This window comes from Callithrix jacchus, chromosome 5 (assembly GCF_049354715.1).
Source record: "Callithrix jacchus isolate 240 chromosome 5, calJac240_pri, whole genome shotgun sequence".
Classification (NCBI taxonomy): domain Eukaryota; kingdom Metazoa; phylum Chordata; class Mammalia; order Primates; family Cebidae; genus Callithrix; species Callithrix jacchus.
Genome location: NC_133506.1, coordinates 39,616,176 through 39,632,820, shown reverse-complemented (window position 1 = coordinate 39,632,820; position 16,645 = coordinate 39,616,176). Strand labels below are relative to the sequence as shown.

General features: G+C 49.8%; 1 protein-coding gene across 3 annotated transcripts in view; it reads right to left on the bottom strand.

Moving 5' to 3' along the window:
* The window catches only part of GDAP1L1 (ganglioside induced differentiation associated protein 1 like 1), a 30,718-nt gene that overhangs the window by 9,013 nt on the left and 5,060 nt on the right, over positions 1-16,645 (bottom strand). For 2 of the 3 annotated variants that reach the window (XR_013535207.1, XM_035298671.3), the window contains exons 2-5: positions 12,036-12,228; positions 10,858-11,031; positions 6,215-6,312; positions 4,970-5,084 (exon numbers count right to left, since the gene is read on the bottom strand). Coding sequence is in view for 2 of the 3 variants with exons in the window: in XM_035298671.3 (XP_035154562.1) it covers positions 4,970-5,084; positions 6,215-6,312; positions 10,858-11,031; positions 12,036-12,228 (580 nt within the window). In the remaining variant the exon portion in view is untranslated. The remainder of the gene's footprint in view (positions 1-4,969; positions 5,085-6,214; positions 6,313-10,857; positions 11,032-12,035; positions 12,229-16,645) is intronic. The other variant, XM_035298673.3, reaches the window with a different exon arrangement.

Below are 16,645 nucleotides of genomic sequence, written 5' to 3'. Positions count from 1 at the left end.
TGTTGGTCAGGCTGGTCTTGAACTCCCAACCTCAGGTGATCCGCCCACTTTGGCCTTTCAAAGTGCTGGGATTACAGGCATGAGCCACCGTGCCCGGTCATATTTTGTGAATGAATGATGGGGCAGTGACTTCCAGTGGTAGATCATAAAAGACACTGTGGCTTCTACTTTTTCCCTTTCTCTGGGATCACTTGCTCAGGGAAAGCCAATGGCCATGCTGTAAAGGAACCTGATCAGCCTGTTGAAAGGCCCATATGGTGAGTAACTAAAGTCTCCTGCCAACAGCCAGCAGGGAACAAAGGCCTCTAGCTAAGAACCATGTGAATAAGCCAGCTTGGAAGTGGATCTTCCAGCCCCAGTCAAGTCTTCAAATCACTGCAGCCCCAGCTGACAACTTGAAGGCAACTAGCATCATGCAACCCTGATTCAGAGCTGCCCAGCCCAGCTGCTCCAGAACTCCAGATCCACAGTAAATGTGGGACATAATAAATGATTTTAAGCCAGGCGTGGTGGCTGACGCCTGTAATCCCAGCACTTTGGGAGACTGAGGCAGGTGGATCACCTGAGGTCAGGAGTTCAAGACCAGCCTGGCCAACATGGTGAAATCCCGTTTCTACTAAAATATACAAAAAATTAGCTGGACGTGATGGCGGGTGCCTGTAATCTCAGCTGAGGCAGGAGAATCAATTGAACCCAGGAGGAGGAGGTTGCAGTGAGCCAAGATGGCACCACTGCACTCCAGCCTGGGCAACAAGAGTGAAACTCCATCTCAAAAAAAAATTTTTAATTTAAGACACTAAGGTGGACAGCAATTTCTTATGCCACAATAGGGAACTAATACAGCGGTCCTGATTCTCTTTTTGTCTTTCTCCACTCTCTTCTTCGATGGAAACATCCAATTCTATAGCTTTAAACACCATGTATTGGCTGAGGACTCCCAAATCTCCAAATTCTGACCTCTCCTTTGAGAGTCAGGCTGGATTATCTAATGGCCTCTGTGACATCCTCTCTCAGGTGTCTCAAACTCACTGTCTCCTAACTGATCTCTCAGGTCCCCCTTGCCCATATCAGGAAATGGTACCATTAGGTAGCTTGGTCCAAGCCCCAAGAATTGCCTTTGATTGTCTTTTACCTCACTCCTAACCTCCCTGCAAATTACTGTTCATTTTATCTTCAAAATACCTCTCAAGTCCATTCACACCTCACCATCTCCACTGCAACCATCTCAGTCCACGCCAACATCTCTCCACTGGGCTGCTGCACCGGCCTCCCCTCCATCTCCCTTGAAGTCCATTTTTACACAGCAGTTGGAATCCTCTCAGATTGGAACAACTCAGCCCCATGGAGACTGCAAACAGGGCCACGAGTTCCTTCCGTTCCTGTATGCATGCCACTTTGCAATGTGTGCCTCTTGACAGCTTTGCTGCTCCTGCCATCTAAGACTCATGTTTTTTGTTTTTTCCTCTCTAAGACTGCAAATTCCATGAGGGCAAGAATGATGTCTGGATTTTGCTCATTAATTTATCTAATTTATCACCAGGACCTAGCATCTAGGAGATATTCAATATGTATTTGAATAAATGAATGAAAAAGAATGGTAATAATAATAAGTTTTAGAACATGTCAGCCAGGTGCAGTGGCTCATGCCTGTAATCCCAGCACTTTGGGAGGCCGAGGCAGGCAGATCACCTGAGATCAGGAGTTCAAGACCAGCCTGGCCAACATGGTGAAACCCCATCTTTACTAAAAGTACAAAAATTAGCCAGTGTAGTGACAGGCACCTGTATTCCTAGCTACTTAGGAGGCTGAGACAGGAGAATTGCTTGAACCCGAGATCATGCCATTGCACTCCAGCATGGGGAGAAGAGTGAGACTTTGTCTCCAAAAAAAAAAAAAAAAAAAAAAAAAAGTCACCTTGAGCCAGGCACTGTGCGAAGTACTCAACATTTATTGTCTTAAATTTGCTGGCTCCAAATGCAGGAATGAGGGCAGCCATTCCCCATATGGGAGAGGCAAACCATCCCAGCTAAGCTTATCCCACACTGCCAAGCCACATATCATGAACAAATAAAAGGCTCTTCTTTTTAAGTTACTCAGATTTGGAATGGTTTGTTATGCAGCAGAAACTAACTGATACAATCCCCTTCTCAAAGCCGTCCAGGGGCTTCCCATTTTACTTAGTATAAAATCCCCAGCTTATTGTTTTTCTTTGAGATGGAGTCTCGCTCTGCTGCCTAGGCTGGAGTGCAGTGGTGCAATCTTGGCTCACTGCAACCTACACCTCCTGGGTTCAAGCATTCTGCCTCAGCCTCCTGAATAACTGGGATTACAGGTGCCCGCCACCATGCCCAGCTAATATTTCTGTATTTTCAGTAGAGAAGGGGTTTTGCCATGTTGCCCAGGCTGGTCTCGAACTCCTGATCTCAAATGATCCACCCACCTCAGCCTCCCAAAGTGCTGGGATTACAGGTGTGAGCCACCAAGCCCCAGCTTATCACCCTTTTATAGAACAGGAAAGAGCCCAGAGCTAGTGCTTAAGAACTCAGATTCCAGGAGCCAAAGTTTGGATCCAGGCTCCACCACTGCTATCTCTGTGACCTCAGGAAAGTCACTGAATCTTTCTGTGCCTTAGTTTCCTCATCTGTTAAACAGGATCTCTGATATGACCCACCTCCTGGGGTTGTTATGGGAATTAAGTGAGTTGAAATCTGTGAAACACTTAGGAAGTGCCTGACACACAGTAAGGTCTATTAAATATATAGATTTTTTCTGGGCTGGATTGTGACCCTTACAAAATTCAGATGTTGAAGCCCTAAGCCTTAGAACAAGCTTGTCCAACCTGCAGCCTGTGGGCCACATGCAGCCCAGGATGGCTTTGAATGTGGCCCAACACAAATTCATAAACTTTCTTAAAACATTTTGAGATTTTTTTTATGTGATTTTTTAAAAAAAACTCATCAGCTATTGTCAGTGTTAACATATTTTATGTGTGGCCCAAGACAATTCTTCTTCTTCCAATGTGGCCCAAGGAAGCCAAAAGATTGGACACCCCTGCACTAGAATCTCAGAATTTTTTTTTTTTGAGATTGTATTTGGAAATAGGGCTTTTTTTTTTCTTTCTGAGATGGAGTTTTGCTCTTGTTGCCCAGTCTGGAGTGCAATGGCATGATCTTCGTTCATCACAACCTCCACCTCCTGGGTTCAAGAGATTCTCCTGCCTCAGCCTCCCAAGTAGCTGGGATTATAGGCATGTGCCACCACACCTGAATAATTTTGTATTTTTAGTAGATATGGGGTTTCTCCATGTTGGTCAGGCTGGTCTCAAACTCCTGACTGCAGGTGATCCGCTTGCCTTGGCTTCCCAAAGTGCTGGGATTACAGATGTGAGCCATTGCGCCCAGCCAAAAGTTCCTCTTTGAGGTGTATTATTATTTTTTACTCAGTTAGTCATACCAGGCTTTGTTTCCAGAAAGGATTTAGGCAGCTGGCTTCAGGATGCATGATGATGTTCCTGTTTGGGACATAAGGTCTCCCTGTGTGTCTTGTGCTAATGGTGTCAGTTGTGAGATGCTGGAGACAACACTGGGCTCATTGAGAATTAACCAGTTCTGGCCCTAACGATGACATCTATGAGCTGCCTGACTTGGGCAACTCACTTTATCTCTTTGAGCCTCAATTTTCTCATCTGGAGAATGTGAGTGCCTTTAGCTGTCATATCTATTAAACTCATAATGAGACAGGGAGTACTCAGCATGTTGAATTTTCACAGGAGTCCAACAAGACAGGATTAAGTTGTATTATTACATACCGTCTTATAGATGAGGAAACTAAGGCTCCAATAGGGAAAGCAACTTGTCCAGGGTTACATAGTTCAGGCAGCAAAGCTGGAACTCTAATTCAAGTTGTTCTTACTCTACATCCTTCCTGTACACATAGCCATGCATATGCAGGATGCTGTTGCATATGTTCCATAAATTTGAATTGTTTGGAAGACAAGACTCACAGGTCTTAAACAGAGCAAGATGGGAAGGCTCAGAATGAGATTTGAAGAAGGGCTGTGGCAAAGATGGTGTGTAACAGGCAAAATGGAGTGGAGTGCTGGAGGAAGGGTGCTCCAGGGAGGGGCTGTGGGGGCAAAAGTGTAGAGTTGGAATGAAGTTGGCATGTCAAAGTCCAGAGTCCCAGCTGGGAGCAGGAAGAGGCAAGGTCAAGGAGAGTGTGGGTGAGCTTGGATGTCTGGCTGGAGCATGAAGGAGCCATAATGCATTCTTGGGCAGGGCAAGTGGGATGGTGTGGTGGATAGTGGCCATTATCACTCTCACCTACCTTTAGTAAACACCTACTATGTGTTAAGCCCAAATTGAAGTACTGTAGTTGTATTATTTCACACAATGTCTCAACAGCTCCTTGAGGTAGGTCTCACTATTACAGATGGGAAACTCAAGTTCAGAGAAGTGAGAATCTGACCACAGTTACTTAGCTAGGAAGTGGCCAAGTTATGACTTGAACCTTAGTCTGACTCCGTAGCCCATGCTTCTTTTTTTTTTTTTTTTTTGAGATGGAGTCTCACTCAATCGCCCAGGTTGGAGTGCAGTGGCATGATCTCGGCTCACTGCAACCTCTGCCGCCCGGGTTCAAGCAATTCTCCTGCTTCAGCCTCCTGTGTAGCTGGGATTACAGGCGCCTGCCACCATGCCCAGCTAATTTTTGTATTTTTAGTGGAGATGGGGTTTCACCATCTGGGCCAGGCTGGTCTTGAACTTCTGACCTCGTGAGCCACCCGCCTCAGCCTCCAAAAGTGCTGTGATTATAGGTGTGAGCCACTGCGCCCTGCCATAGCCCATGCTTCTAACCACCTAGGAGGTCCTCTGAGACCTTTGGGGGAAAAAAAGGGGCTGAGACTGGGTGGGGGCAAAGTAGGCTGGTGGGCTGCAGCCCATCCACCCCCCAACCCAGGGTTGACACCCACCCTCGTTCTCCAGCTTCCTCTTCTCTAGCTCGGCCTCGATCTGGTCCAGCACCATGGCCAGCTCCCCGAGGATCTTCTTCAGGTAGCTCACATCATCATGCTCCAAGATCTTGGCCTGGGGGCAGGACAAGGCCAAGAAAAGCTGAGTTGGCTTCAATAGAGCCAGGATGTCCAAGGATGGAAGGAGCTTTGCTAACCTCCTTCTGCAAACTCAGCCTCCAAATATCCTCCAAGTATATAGGATGCCCCTGCTATTACGAAGCACCCTCATCTGGTGCTTACAACAGTCCTGCGAGCTTGGCTGTCCTGCCTAGATCCCTGGTATATTCATATACCCAGATGCTGGTGGGCTGGCTGCTAGTGGCTCACAGCTGCCCCTTCTCTCAGCCAATAAGGAGCTGCATTGCCCACAAATACTTGGGAGGTTACTGCCTGCACCCCTCCCTCCAACAATCTGTAGCCAATGTCCCACTGATATGAGGGGATAAAAGGCTGGCTCCTTGCCTCAGTGTTGACCACTTTCGTGGTTCCATTTCTGCTCCAGAGCTTCCTGTGGAGTCAAATAAGGCTTTGCAGCTTCTTCTTCCTTATCCCTCCCATCCCTCTGGGGTCCCCTTCAGAACACTCCTTCAATTCCTCCTTTCCCAAGAACCCCTATTTAGTACTCTGCATTTATTTTTATTTATTTATTTATTATTGTTGTTACTACTACTTTTTGAGACAGTCTCACTCTGTTGTCCAGGCTGGAGTATAGTGGCCCAATCTCGGCTCACTGCAACCTCTGCCAACCAGGTTCAAGCAATTCTCCTGCCTCAGCCTCCCGAGTAGCTGGGACTACAGGTGCCCACCATGATGGCTGGCTAATTTTTGTATTTTTAGTAGAGATGGGGTTTTGCCATGTTGGTCAGGCTGGTCTTGAACTCCTGACAAGTGATCTGCCTGCCTCAGCCTCCCAAAGTGCTGGGATTACAGGCATGAGCCACCACGCCTGGCGAATGCTCTGCTTTTAAAGATACACCCTAAGACATGAGGAAAGTGAGGCCCCAGGGCAGCAGTTGCTTACCCAAGGTCAAACAGCTAGTAAATGGCAGGAGACAGGATTGGAAAAGCAAGCCAGGGGTTTTTCCAATTCACATCATCAGGTGATCTTCTACTTAGAACTGCTGATCTTCTATTTAGCTTCTCCTGTTCATTTCCATGGAGGAGATGGTAGGGAAGGGACTCAGCAGGCCTAGGAGCACTCACCATGAGCTTTTTCTGTTTGGAAAGGTAGGGCTCAGAGAGCTGGGGCTCCTCTTCATGGTCCAGTTTCATGAGGTCCGTGGTGGCATTGGCTAAATGTCCTGGGGAGAGAATAGGAAAGGTCCCATTCCTCTGATACCTGGGTTGCTCCCCCATCACTTCCCTTACACAAGTTGAAGTAGGCCCCATCCAAACATTGGTCAGAGAAGTAATACTGTCAACAGCCAACACTTAGGGAGCACTGCAGGCTGTGCCGTAGTGATGGATGAGATGCCATCCTGCCCTGAGCTCAGGCTGGTGAAAGAGACAGACACATAAAGAAATCTCGGCCAGGCACAGTGCCTCACTCCTGTAATCCTAATACTTTGGGAGGCGGAGGTGGGAGGATCACTTGATCCCAGGAGTTCAAGACCAGCTTGGGAAACATAGCAAGACCTCATTTTTTTTTTAAAGTTAGCCAGGTGTGATGATACACACTGTAGTGCCAGCTTCTCAGGAGGCTGAGGCAGAGGATCGCTTGAGCCTGGGAGGTTGAGCTATGACTGTACTACTGCACTCCAGCCTGGGCAACAGAATGAGACCCTGACTCTAAAAAAAAATACTAAAATAAATAAATAATACACATGAGCAATATCATAAAATACACATTTTTTTAAACATAAAAGTAAAAAAAACTCTATGGCACAGCATGATTAATCTGTAGGGAAGAATGAACACAAGGCAGAGGGACCCAGGGGCTGCCTGCCTGTGGCACAAAGGGCTGAGAGGCCTCACAGAGCAGGAGACTGTACACTTGAGGATGAGTAGGAGATTCTAGAAATCAATAGACCCGATCCTAGACCTGGTCATTTTCCCCGCCTCCCTGCTTCTCCCCTGCATTCTTCCCAAATTGCAGTATCCCCTCCCCACACAAAGCCCAGCCAGATGCCTGGGATTCACTCTCAGCTCCTCCCGCCACTTCACCCCACATCAAGTCAGTCCCAGGTCCTGTTGATTCGTCCTCCTCCATCTTTCTCATATTTTCTCACGTTTAACATCCTCTGTTTAACCCTCCAACTATCTCTTAGTTTAGACCCCATTAATGTCTTACTTGAGTGATTTAACCCACCCTCTGCCACCTCACCTCTCTCCCTTAGAAGCCCTTCTCCCCACCCCTGCCAGAGATGATTTCTTCACACACTTGCCCATGCCACTCCCTGTTTAAAACCCATCCCTGGCTCCTCACTGCCCTCAGATAATATCCTGTTTCCTCAACTTGCCTTTGAAGAGCCTGCAGGATCCACTTCCTCTCCCTCTCACCTGCTCCGTCTTTCATTGAGTTTCCTCAACTGTCCCTGTTGCAAGATGTAAATTTCAGCCACTCCACATGCTTGCTGTTCCCTGAGTGTGCCGGACCACTCCACACATCCAGGCTTCTCATACTACTGCTTCTTCCTAAAATAGCCTTATCCTCCTTTCCTGAAAGTCTCCTTCTAAATCCAGCTGAAGATCACCTCCTCCATGAAGCCCTTCCTGATCCTCTAGGAGGTCCGCCCACTCAATGCCTTTGCTTCCCAGTTTATACCCTACAGACTTTTGCCAGGGAATGCAAACACACTAATCAGAGCTGCCATTCACAACTCTGTTAATCTTGCTGTCTATATGAAAAGAGCTCTCCTGGACTTGTGCAGTTGCTTGCTGTACATGGAGATTTTTGGTGCTAATGTAGTTATCGCTGAATATATATGTCTCCCTCTAACATTTGAGCTTCTGGAGAGCAGTGGCTATGTCAGATTCATCTTTGTTCCCTTAAAACCCAGCACAGACCTGGCACAGAGCAGGAGCTCAGTGAGTATTGAATGAATGAATGAGTGAATGAATGAATGAATGAACGAAATGAGTGAGTGACTTAGATTATTTAGCTTCTGTCCTCTGAGATTTTACCACCCACCACCCATCTCCTATCCTGGCAGAAATCCCAGTAAACACACTCCCAGCTGGTTCAGGTTCAGGGCTATATTAAGGCTCATTGATGTTTTATGAATATGAAGGTCAAGGACAGCATCTTCTTTCTTGCCTGCCACCCATGTGGCTGGCTTTAGACTCCAGGAGGGCAGGCCAGTGCAAGAGAAGACCTGAAGCTGATTAGGGGGTCACTGCAGGCTGGCTTCTACTCCTTCTGCACTCTGGGACCTCTCTCCCCTCATTCCCCAGCTGGGCTGGAGCCCTGAGATTTTCTCTGCCTCCTCAGAGAAAGATGGGGAGGGAGAGAGTGGGCTGGGTCTGCTCTGGACTCCCACTGCTTTCTAGGCACCTTCAAATGGCTCAGGACAAGATTGAGGGAGTACTCCTAGCCCCCAGAAGCACTTGGGGACTGCCTCCGGCCCTCAGTCAGGCCTCCACCTACCAACAGTCAGGGCCTGCCCCATTCACTCTTCCCTCAGAGAAGAGGGAAATGCAGATCTGACCATGTCACTTCCCATCACTGTCTCTCCACTGCTCTTTGGTTAAAATCCAAATTCTGCCAGACCTCCTCCCCAGACACACACCAGGACCATTTCCACCCCACCTTGGGCTACACTTGCACCACACTGAACTTCCTCCAGCTCCACAAACACACCACATCCTGTCCTACTCCAGAACGTGAAATAATTCTCCCTCTTCCTTCCCTTCTACCTGCTACACATCCTTGGTCGTTGCTGCATTTTGGAAGCCTTCTGTGGCCCCAGAGGCTGGGGCGGGCACGTGTATGTCCACAACCTCCCTGATCTCTTGCTCATAACACTGTTTGGCACCAGATTAAACATTTTTAAATGAATTCATTTTTGAACAGGTTACACATGTATATTGTTAAAATTCAAAGAATATTGAAGAAGATACTATAAAAGTAGATCTCTGTCCTCTCCAGCTGCAGTCTCTTAGTTCTATTCCCCAAAGATAAAAAATATTGGCAGCTTCTGTGTATCCTTCCAGAAATACTCCTTGCAGTGCAAGCATCTGTGTGTCCATTTAACCCCCTTCTGAGTACTAATGATAGCACATTAGATTTTTTTTTTTGACCTTCACTTTTTTCCACTCACTAATCTATCTTAGGGAGCATTTCATACACCTATTAATTTTTAAAAACATCTGCACAGTATTCCATTGTATGGAAGTACCCATAATTTATTTACCTGATTCCCAATTCATGACAGTTGGGTTATTTCCAGCGATATTCTTGCTCTTGCCAACTATGCTTCAGTGACTACCTTTGCACATACTTCTTGGTGCACGTGTTCAAGTGTAACTGCAGGGCAATCGCCAAGATGGGGGCTATGTTGTTTGACATAGAGTGCCAGGCTGCCCTCCTGAGAGCTTGTGTAAATTCACTTAGTCCTGCACTGCCCACACTGCCATTGCCTGGTGACTTGTCTTTCCCTCCATGGAACTTGACCCTGGGATGGCAGAAGCTGTGTCTATTACTGTTTGTCCCCAGTACCCTGCCCAGGGTCTCTTAAATGTTGTTGAGGGGGCTGTTGCTGGGAGCTGGATGTGTAGCTAAATCCTGATTCTTGGTCACACACAGTGGCTCATCCAAGCACTTTGGGATACTGAGGTGGGCAGATCACCTGAGGTCAGAAGTTCAAGACCAGCCTGGGAAAAATGGCAAAACCCCATCTCTACCAAAAATACAAAAAATTAGCCAGGCATGGTAGCATGTGCCTGTGGTCCCAGCGACTTGGGAGGCTCAGAGAATCACTTGAGACTGGGAGGAGGCGGTTGCAGTGAGTCAAGACTGCACCACTGCACTCCAGCCTGGATGACAGACGGAGACACTCTCACCAAAATAAAGAAAAAGAAAGAAAAAATTCTGAGTCTTGTTCAGTGGCAATGGTTCTCAAGGGACAGGTTGAGTTCTACAACCTGACACCTCCCGCAACCCTGCCTTTGAACGTTAGCCACGTTCCTTTGAGGTGAAGGACAGGACCATTTACAGAGCACCTATTCTCTACTAAGAATCTTTAGGTGTCTTTTGGCTCTAGGACCCCATGGTGATTATTCAAAGCCTAGACTGTGGTCTGAAAACAGCTGCTGAGGGATTATCTGATTTAATCCAACACCCATTCACCAGGTGTCAGACCTTCAATCTGAGACCCCACTGGGGGCCTTGCCACATCTGGGCAGCCTTCCTTGCTAATCCTAACCCTGAGTTCACTCGGTGTCCTTGGCCACTAACCACAGCCCTGTCTGAGGCTGAAACTCATGTGGGGAGAACAAACCTTGTGGGGACAGACAGCCCTGTAGTCTCTGTATGGGAGGGCAGGGCAAGAGTAGAGGGCCAGGGAGGGGGATGCGAGAGAGACTGGCAGAGAGGGAGAGAGACATATTCTGTTAGAAACTGGGTGAATGAGATGGAAGGCTGGGAAGGCAGGGGTGATGGGGCCCGCAAGCAAGAGGCAGAGAGAGACAGCAAGAGTGAGAGAGAAAGACCAGCAGAGTCAGGAACCAACACAAAGAACTCAGAGAGAGGCAGGGACAAATGGAGAGCACAAGAGGACAAATGGATAATACAAGAGAAAGGAAGAAGGGGAGGGTGGAGGGAGCCTGAGGAGAGGGAGGGCTTCCTTTGGAAAAAGGAGGGGAAGTGAAGGGCAAAGCGAAGGGGCTCTCTCGCCCCCGGCACTCACTGCGGATCTCGGCTGTGGCATACTTGGGGATCATGGAGTCGGTGGTGAGCTCAGGGTGCAGGATGCAGCCGTGCGTGTAGGCGTCCATGGGCAGTGCGTCCAGCAGCTCCCGGTACTGCAGCACCCGCGCGTGCTGTGGGCTGCCCACCTCGGGCATCAGGGCCACCACGTGCTCTGTGGGCACCGCCAGGGGCTGGGCAGGGCAGCCAGAAGGCCCTGCCCTGGCCACCTGCTCCCAGCATCCCTGAGCCCCAAGATGTCTTTGTCCAGAGGCCCCGGGCCCACCCATGCTTGGGGTTGGCTGCTGCCTGACAGGGGATCCTAGTGGTGGCCCAGCCACTTCTCCTCACTGGGCTCTGCCAAGCTCTTCCTAAGGGGTAGCTCCTCTCAGCTCTAGGCTTGCTGCCAGGTGGGGGTCTAGGCCGTGTTGTGGGATTCAAGAGAAGCTTCAACCTAGGTGTGCAACACTTGGGTCCCCTTGACTTTTAAACATTGACAATCGATTCACATTCTTTTAAAACACTGCACACCTGGGCCCTGATGCCCTCCCAATGGCTGTCTGAGCCTCTGCATGGGCAGTGAGTTCCTGAGCCTGAAGAGGGCCTAAGTGGGGAGAGGATGGAGGACTCTGCGGGGTTCTGGGGTGCTGGGCCCTTCCCTGTCTGCAGGGTTCTGGGGTTTCTGGCCCTCCCCTGTCTCAGGGTTCTGGGGTGTCTGGGACCATGTCTCCAGGTTCTTGGGAATCTATGTTCCAGAGGGAGCTGGGCCCTGCCCTTGCTCTGGGACCCCTGGGGGATCTGGACCCTGTCTGTGGGGACCTAGAGGGTGTTCTGGGGCTGCTCATGCTGAAGGGGCCGTGCCTGTGACTGCATAGCTCTGGAGAAGGGGCTGTAGCCCCACTGCTCCTCGGGGGCTGTCTGGGCTGCACCCTTACAGTACCAGGGGAGGGGGAGGTCTCTGGAGTCTTTATGGATCAGTAGCATGCCCATGGCTCTGGGGGTCTTGGGAGGATCTGAACCCTGCCTGCGGCTCTGTGGCTCCTTTTTGGGAAGACTGGGCCTTGCCCATAGCCCCAGTGAATTTCCCAGATTTTCCAAAGTTCTAGGACCCTGTCAGCCTGTGTGGGCCCCTGAGAATCTGTGGTGTGGAGCGGGTCCCGGGTGGGGAGGCAGCCATACCTCCTGTGAAGGTGCGCTCCACGTAGTCAATGATCTGGTCGTAGTCGCTGATGATGTTGTCACGGTGGATGATGACGGGCACCTCCTCGCCCAGGTTGAGCCGCATGAACCAGGGCTCCTTGTGCTCGCTCTGCGGCAGGCTCACATCCCGCTCCTCACACACCAGGCCCTTCTCAGCAATCACCAGCCGCACCTGCAGGCGCCAGGGTCAGAGCGGGGAAGGCGGGCGGACACAGGGGACGCTCTGCCCAGGTGGGGTGGGGGTGTGCGGGGAGGGAGGTCAGAGGTCACACACAGGAGGGGACACGATTGTTTTCAGCCCATTCTTGGGCACCTGGGTTTGGGGGAATATCTCCCAGGGCATGTGCCTGGTGGAGGGAGGAACGAAGTTCTGCTCGGGGGACAAGGGGCAGTGCTGCCTGGTGGCTGAGGGGCTGGATTTGACAGCCGGACACACCCGGAGAGGATTCCTGGCTGTGTGAGTGTGGACAAAGTCCTTAACCTTTCTGAGCCTCAATTTCCTTATTTTAAAATGGGAGTATTAACAGTACCAAGCTAGTTTCTGGGACTAACAGTTGGCACTCACTTTGTGGTCATCGTTATCACAGTCGAATGCTCAGCCTGGCCCCTGGGAGTGGGTGTGGCTAGGAAATTCACAGAAACTTATTTTTTTTGAGAGAGAGTCTTGCTCTATTGACCAGGCTGGAGTGCAGTGGTGCGATCTTGGCTCATTGCAACCTCTGCCTCCTGGGCTCAAGCAATTCTCCTGGCTCAGTCTCCTGAGTAGTTGGGACTACAGGCTCCTGCCACCACGCCCAGCTATTTTTTTTTTTTTTTTTTGAGACAGAGTTTTGATCTTGTTGCCCAGGCTGGAGTGCAATGGCGTGATCTCGGTTCACCACAACCTCCGCCTCCCGGGTTCAAGCGATTCTCCCACCTCAGCCTCCCAAGTAGCTGGAATTACAGGCACATGCTACCAAACCCAGCTAATTTTTGTATTTTTAGTAAAGATGAGGTTTCATCATATTGGCCAGGCTGGTCTTGAACTCCTGACCTCAAGTGATCCACCCACCTTGGCCTCCCAAAATGTGGGGTTGCAGGCGTGAGCCACCACGCCCGGCCAGCTTTACTTCTTTGTGCTTCAGTTTCCCCTCCTGTCCAGTGGGAGTCCTATAGCAATTGCCTCGGAGGCCCATTGTGAGGATTAAATGCATTAGTTCCTGTGGAATGGTGCCTGGAACACAGTAGGGGTAGTGTGTCTTAGCTGCTGGGAGGAGGGCAGGTTTTGGAGGCAGACAGACCTTGACCTGGAAGCCTAGCTCTACTGCTTATTTGCTGTGTGACCTTGAACAAGCCACTTAGCCACTTGCTCTCTCTGATTTCTAGCTTCTGTGAAGTGAGGAATGCAAGCGTGAGGTTGAAATGGGGTGTTGTGGAGAGAGCCCCAGCGTAGAAGGTTAATACATGAGTTCTTTTTTTTTTTTTGAGACGGAGTTTCACTGTTGTTACCCAGACTGGAGTGCAATGGCACGATCTCAGCTCACCGCAACATCCTCCTTCTGGGTTCAAGCAATTCTCCTGCCTCAGCCTCACAAGTAGCTGGGACGACAGGCGCGCACCGCCATGCCCAGCTAATTTTTTGTATTTTTAGTAGAGATGGGGTTTCACCTTGTTGACCAGGATGGTCTCGATCTCTTGACCTCTGATCCACCCGCCTCGGCCTCCCAAAGTGCTGGGATCATAGGCATAAGCCACCGCGCCTGGCCGATAATACCTGAGTTCTAACATCACTTATTATACACACATCACGTACACACTCTGGGATGTCCTAGAGTACTTCATGCCCCACCCTCACAGTGACAGAAACACCTCCTCCTGTTTGGTGGATTGTGGGAAGTGAAAGGTAGCTTATCCTGAAACACTCAACATCCATTCACAGACTTATTTTCTCCATTAGCCAAGAGCAGGTCAGGAGTGCATGGTGCAGGTGGAGGCTCTGGGCTAGGACGCAGGGATTCAAGTCATCATCTTGGATTTGCCATAGCACTGCTGTGTGACCTTAGAGCTATAGCTGCCCCTTTCTGAGCTTCCTTTTCTCATCAGCAAAACAAGGGGGCTGGATTCAGTTTTCACGGAGTGCCCCGCAGCCCTGCTGCAAGTGACACTACTACATTCACAACCATGCAGGAGGCAGGAGACAGGGCTGACTCTGCCGCCCTCCTCGGCAGTGGGAGGGAGCTGCTGGTTCTGTCTGAGAGTGGGGGAAAGACTGTCGCAGAGAGTGAGCAGCCCGGGGGCGGCATCTGTTTGGGTCTGAGTGTGTGAGTGTGTGTGTATGAGTGAGCAAATGTGTGTGCGTGTCTGTGTGCATGAGTGTGGGTGTGCATGGATGAGTGTATGAGTAAGTGTGAGTGTTCAAGGCCTGTGAATGTGGATGAGACTGTGCATGTGTGCAGTGTGTGCCTTGTGTGTGTGCATGTGTCATTGTGAGTGTACATGAGTGTGGGTGTGTATGGATGAGTGTATGAGTAAGTGTGAATATTCAAGGCCTGTGAATGTGGATGAGACTGTGCATGTGTGCAGTGTGTGCCTTGTGTGTGTGCATGTGTCACTGTGAGTGTGCATGAGTGGGAGCATGTATGCATGTGTATACTTGAGCTTATGGGTGGCCTGTGACCTGGAGAAGCCCAGAGTAGTGGAGACTGGAGTTTGGCTGGAGCAGATAGCCCCCTTCTCTTGTCTTTACCTGGCCCTCCATCCTTCAGGCCAAGCTGGGACCTCTGACTGGGGGGAAACAGAACCTGAACCAGGCCTTTGCCTTGGTAGGGCCAGACAATTGGCTTTCCATCTTGGCAGGGCACCTGCCTCCAGGGGCTGCTCCCATGCCCTACCCTGGGTCTCCCTTGAAGGTGTCAGATAGGGCTGCTATTTGGGGAGGGAACTATCTTTAGAGGCATGATAATCCTGCTTGGAGCTGCTTTGGGGTCACCCTGGCAGGCGGCCAAGGAGACTTTCACCTTTAGCTGAGCTACAGACCAGAGCCATGTGTCACCCTGTCGGGGAGGGGGACCCAGAGAGGAAGCAAACCTAAGGGAAGGGCATGCAGCTACCAAGGCTATCAGCCATCTGTGCCCCTTGGAGGCTGGGCCAGACCTGTGTGGTCACCACTTAATGTTATCAGACATCAACCAACTCTGGGTGAACGAGCTTCCCTGCGGGTGCCTGAAAACCACCCACTGTTGCCTCACTGTCGTGGGTCAGGCACTGCCTGTCCTCACCCAGGCCCTTGTTTATGTGACAGCCTGGGTTGGTGCCTCAGATTAGTCATTTAGTTGTGGTGTGACTTTGTAAAAGGCACTCACTCAGCATCTCTGAGCTCAGTTTATTTCACATTATTATTATTTTTTAATTAATAGGCTTTATTTTTAGAGCAGCTTTAGGTTTACAGAGTCAAATGACTTTTGAAAATAACACCTCACAGCTTGCAAATCCATCACTTTTCACCACTTTTTACTGAGTGCCTACTATGTACCAGGTCTTATTAGAAACTCAGCAGTGAACAAAACAAAGATCCCTGACCTCAGGGAACTGACATGTTAGTGGGGGCAGGCAGATGATAAGCAATTAGGTTTGTCAAAAGATGGTGAGTGCTCTCCAAAAAAGAGAAAATAGAGCAGGGGCGGGGAATCGGGGCACCAGGGTGTCAGGGAGACAGGTGGCAATTTTAAATAAGGTGGACTATTAGGACAGGCCTCTTGAGATGATGGCATTTGAGCAAAGGCTTGAAAGAAGTGAGGGAGTGGGTCCACACAGGGACCTGCAGAAGAGAGCTTCGGGCAGAGGGAACAGCCAGTGCTAAGGCTCTAAGCATGTTGGATATACTCAAAAGACAGCAAGGAAGCCAGTGTGTTTGGAGCAGGGCCATCAGGAGTAGACAAGGAGGGTAGGAGCAGAAAGGGTTGTGCACAGTATTTTTTTTTTGAGACAGGGTCTTGCTCTGTTGCCCAGGCTGTAGTTCAGCAGTGCAATCTTGGCTTGATGCAACCTCCACCTCCCAGGTTCAAGCGATTTTCCTACCTTAGCTTCCCAAGTATCTGGGACTACAGACATGCACCACCATGTCTGGTTAATTTTTGTGTTTCGTTTTTAGTTTTTGGGTTTTTTTGAGCTGGAGTTTTGCTCTTGTTGCCCAGGCTGGAGTGCGGTGGCCTAATCTCGGCTCACTGCAACCTCCACCTCCCAGGTTCAAGCGATTGTCTTGCCTCAGCCTCCAAAGTATCTGGGAGTACAGGTGCATGCCATCACGCCCAACTAGTTTTTGTATTTTTAGTAAAGATGGAGTTTCACCGTGTTGGTCAGGCTAGTCTTGAACTCCAGACCTCAGGTGATCCGCCCACCTCAGCCTCCCAAAGTGCTGGGATTACAGGCATGCGCCACCATGCCTGGCCTGTATTTTTAATAGAGACTGGGTTTCACCTGTTAGCCAGGTGAACTCCTGACTTCAGGTGATCCACCCACCTTGGCCTCCCAAAGTGCTGGGATTACGGATGTGAGCCACCATGCCTGGCCAGCTTCTCCACAGGATCTTTTAATCCACACTCCCAGGCCAA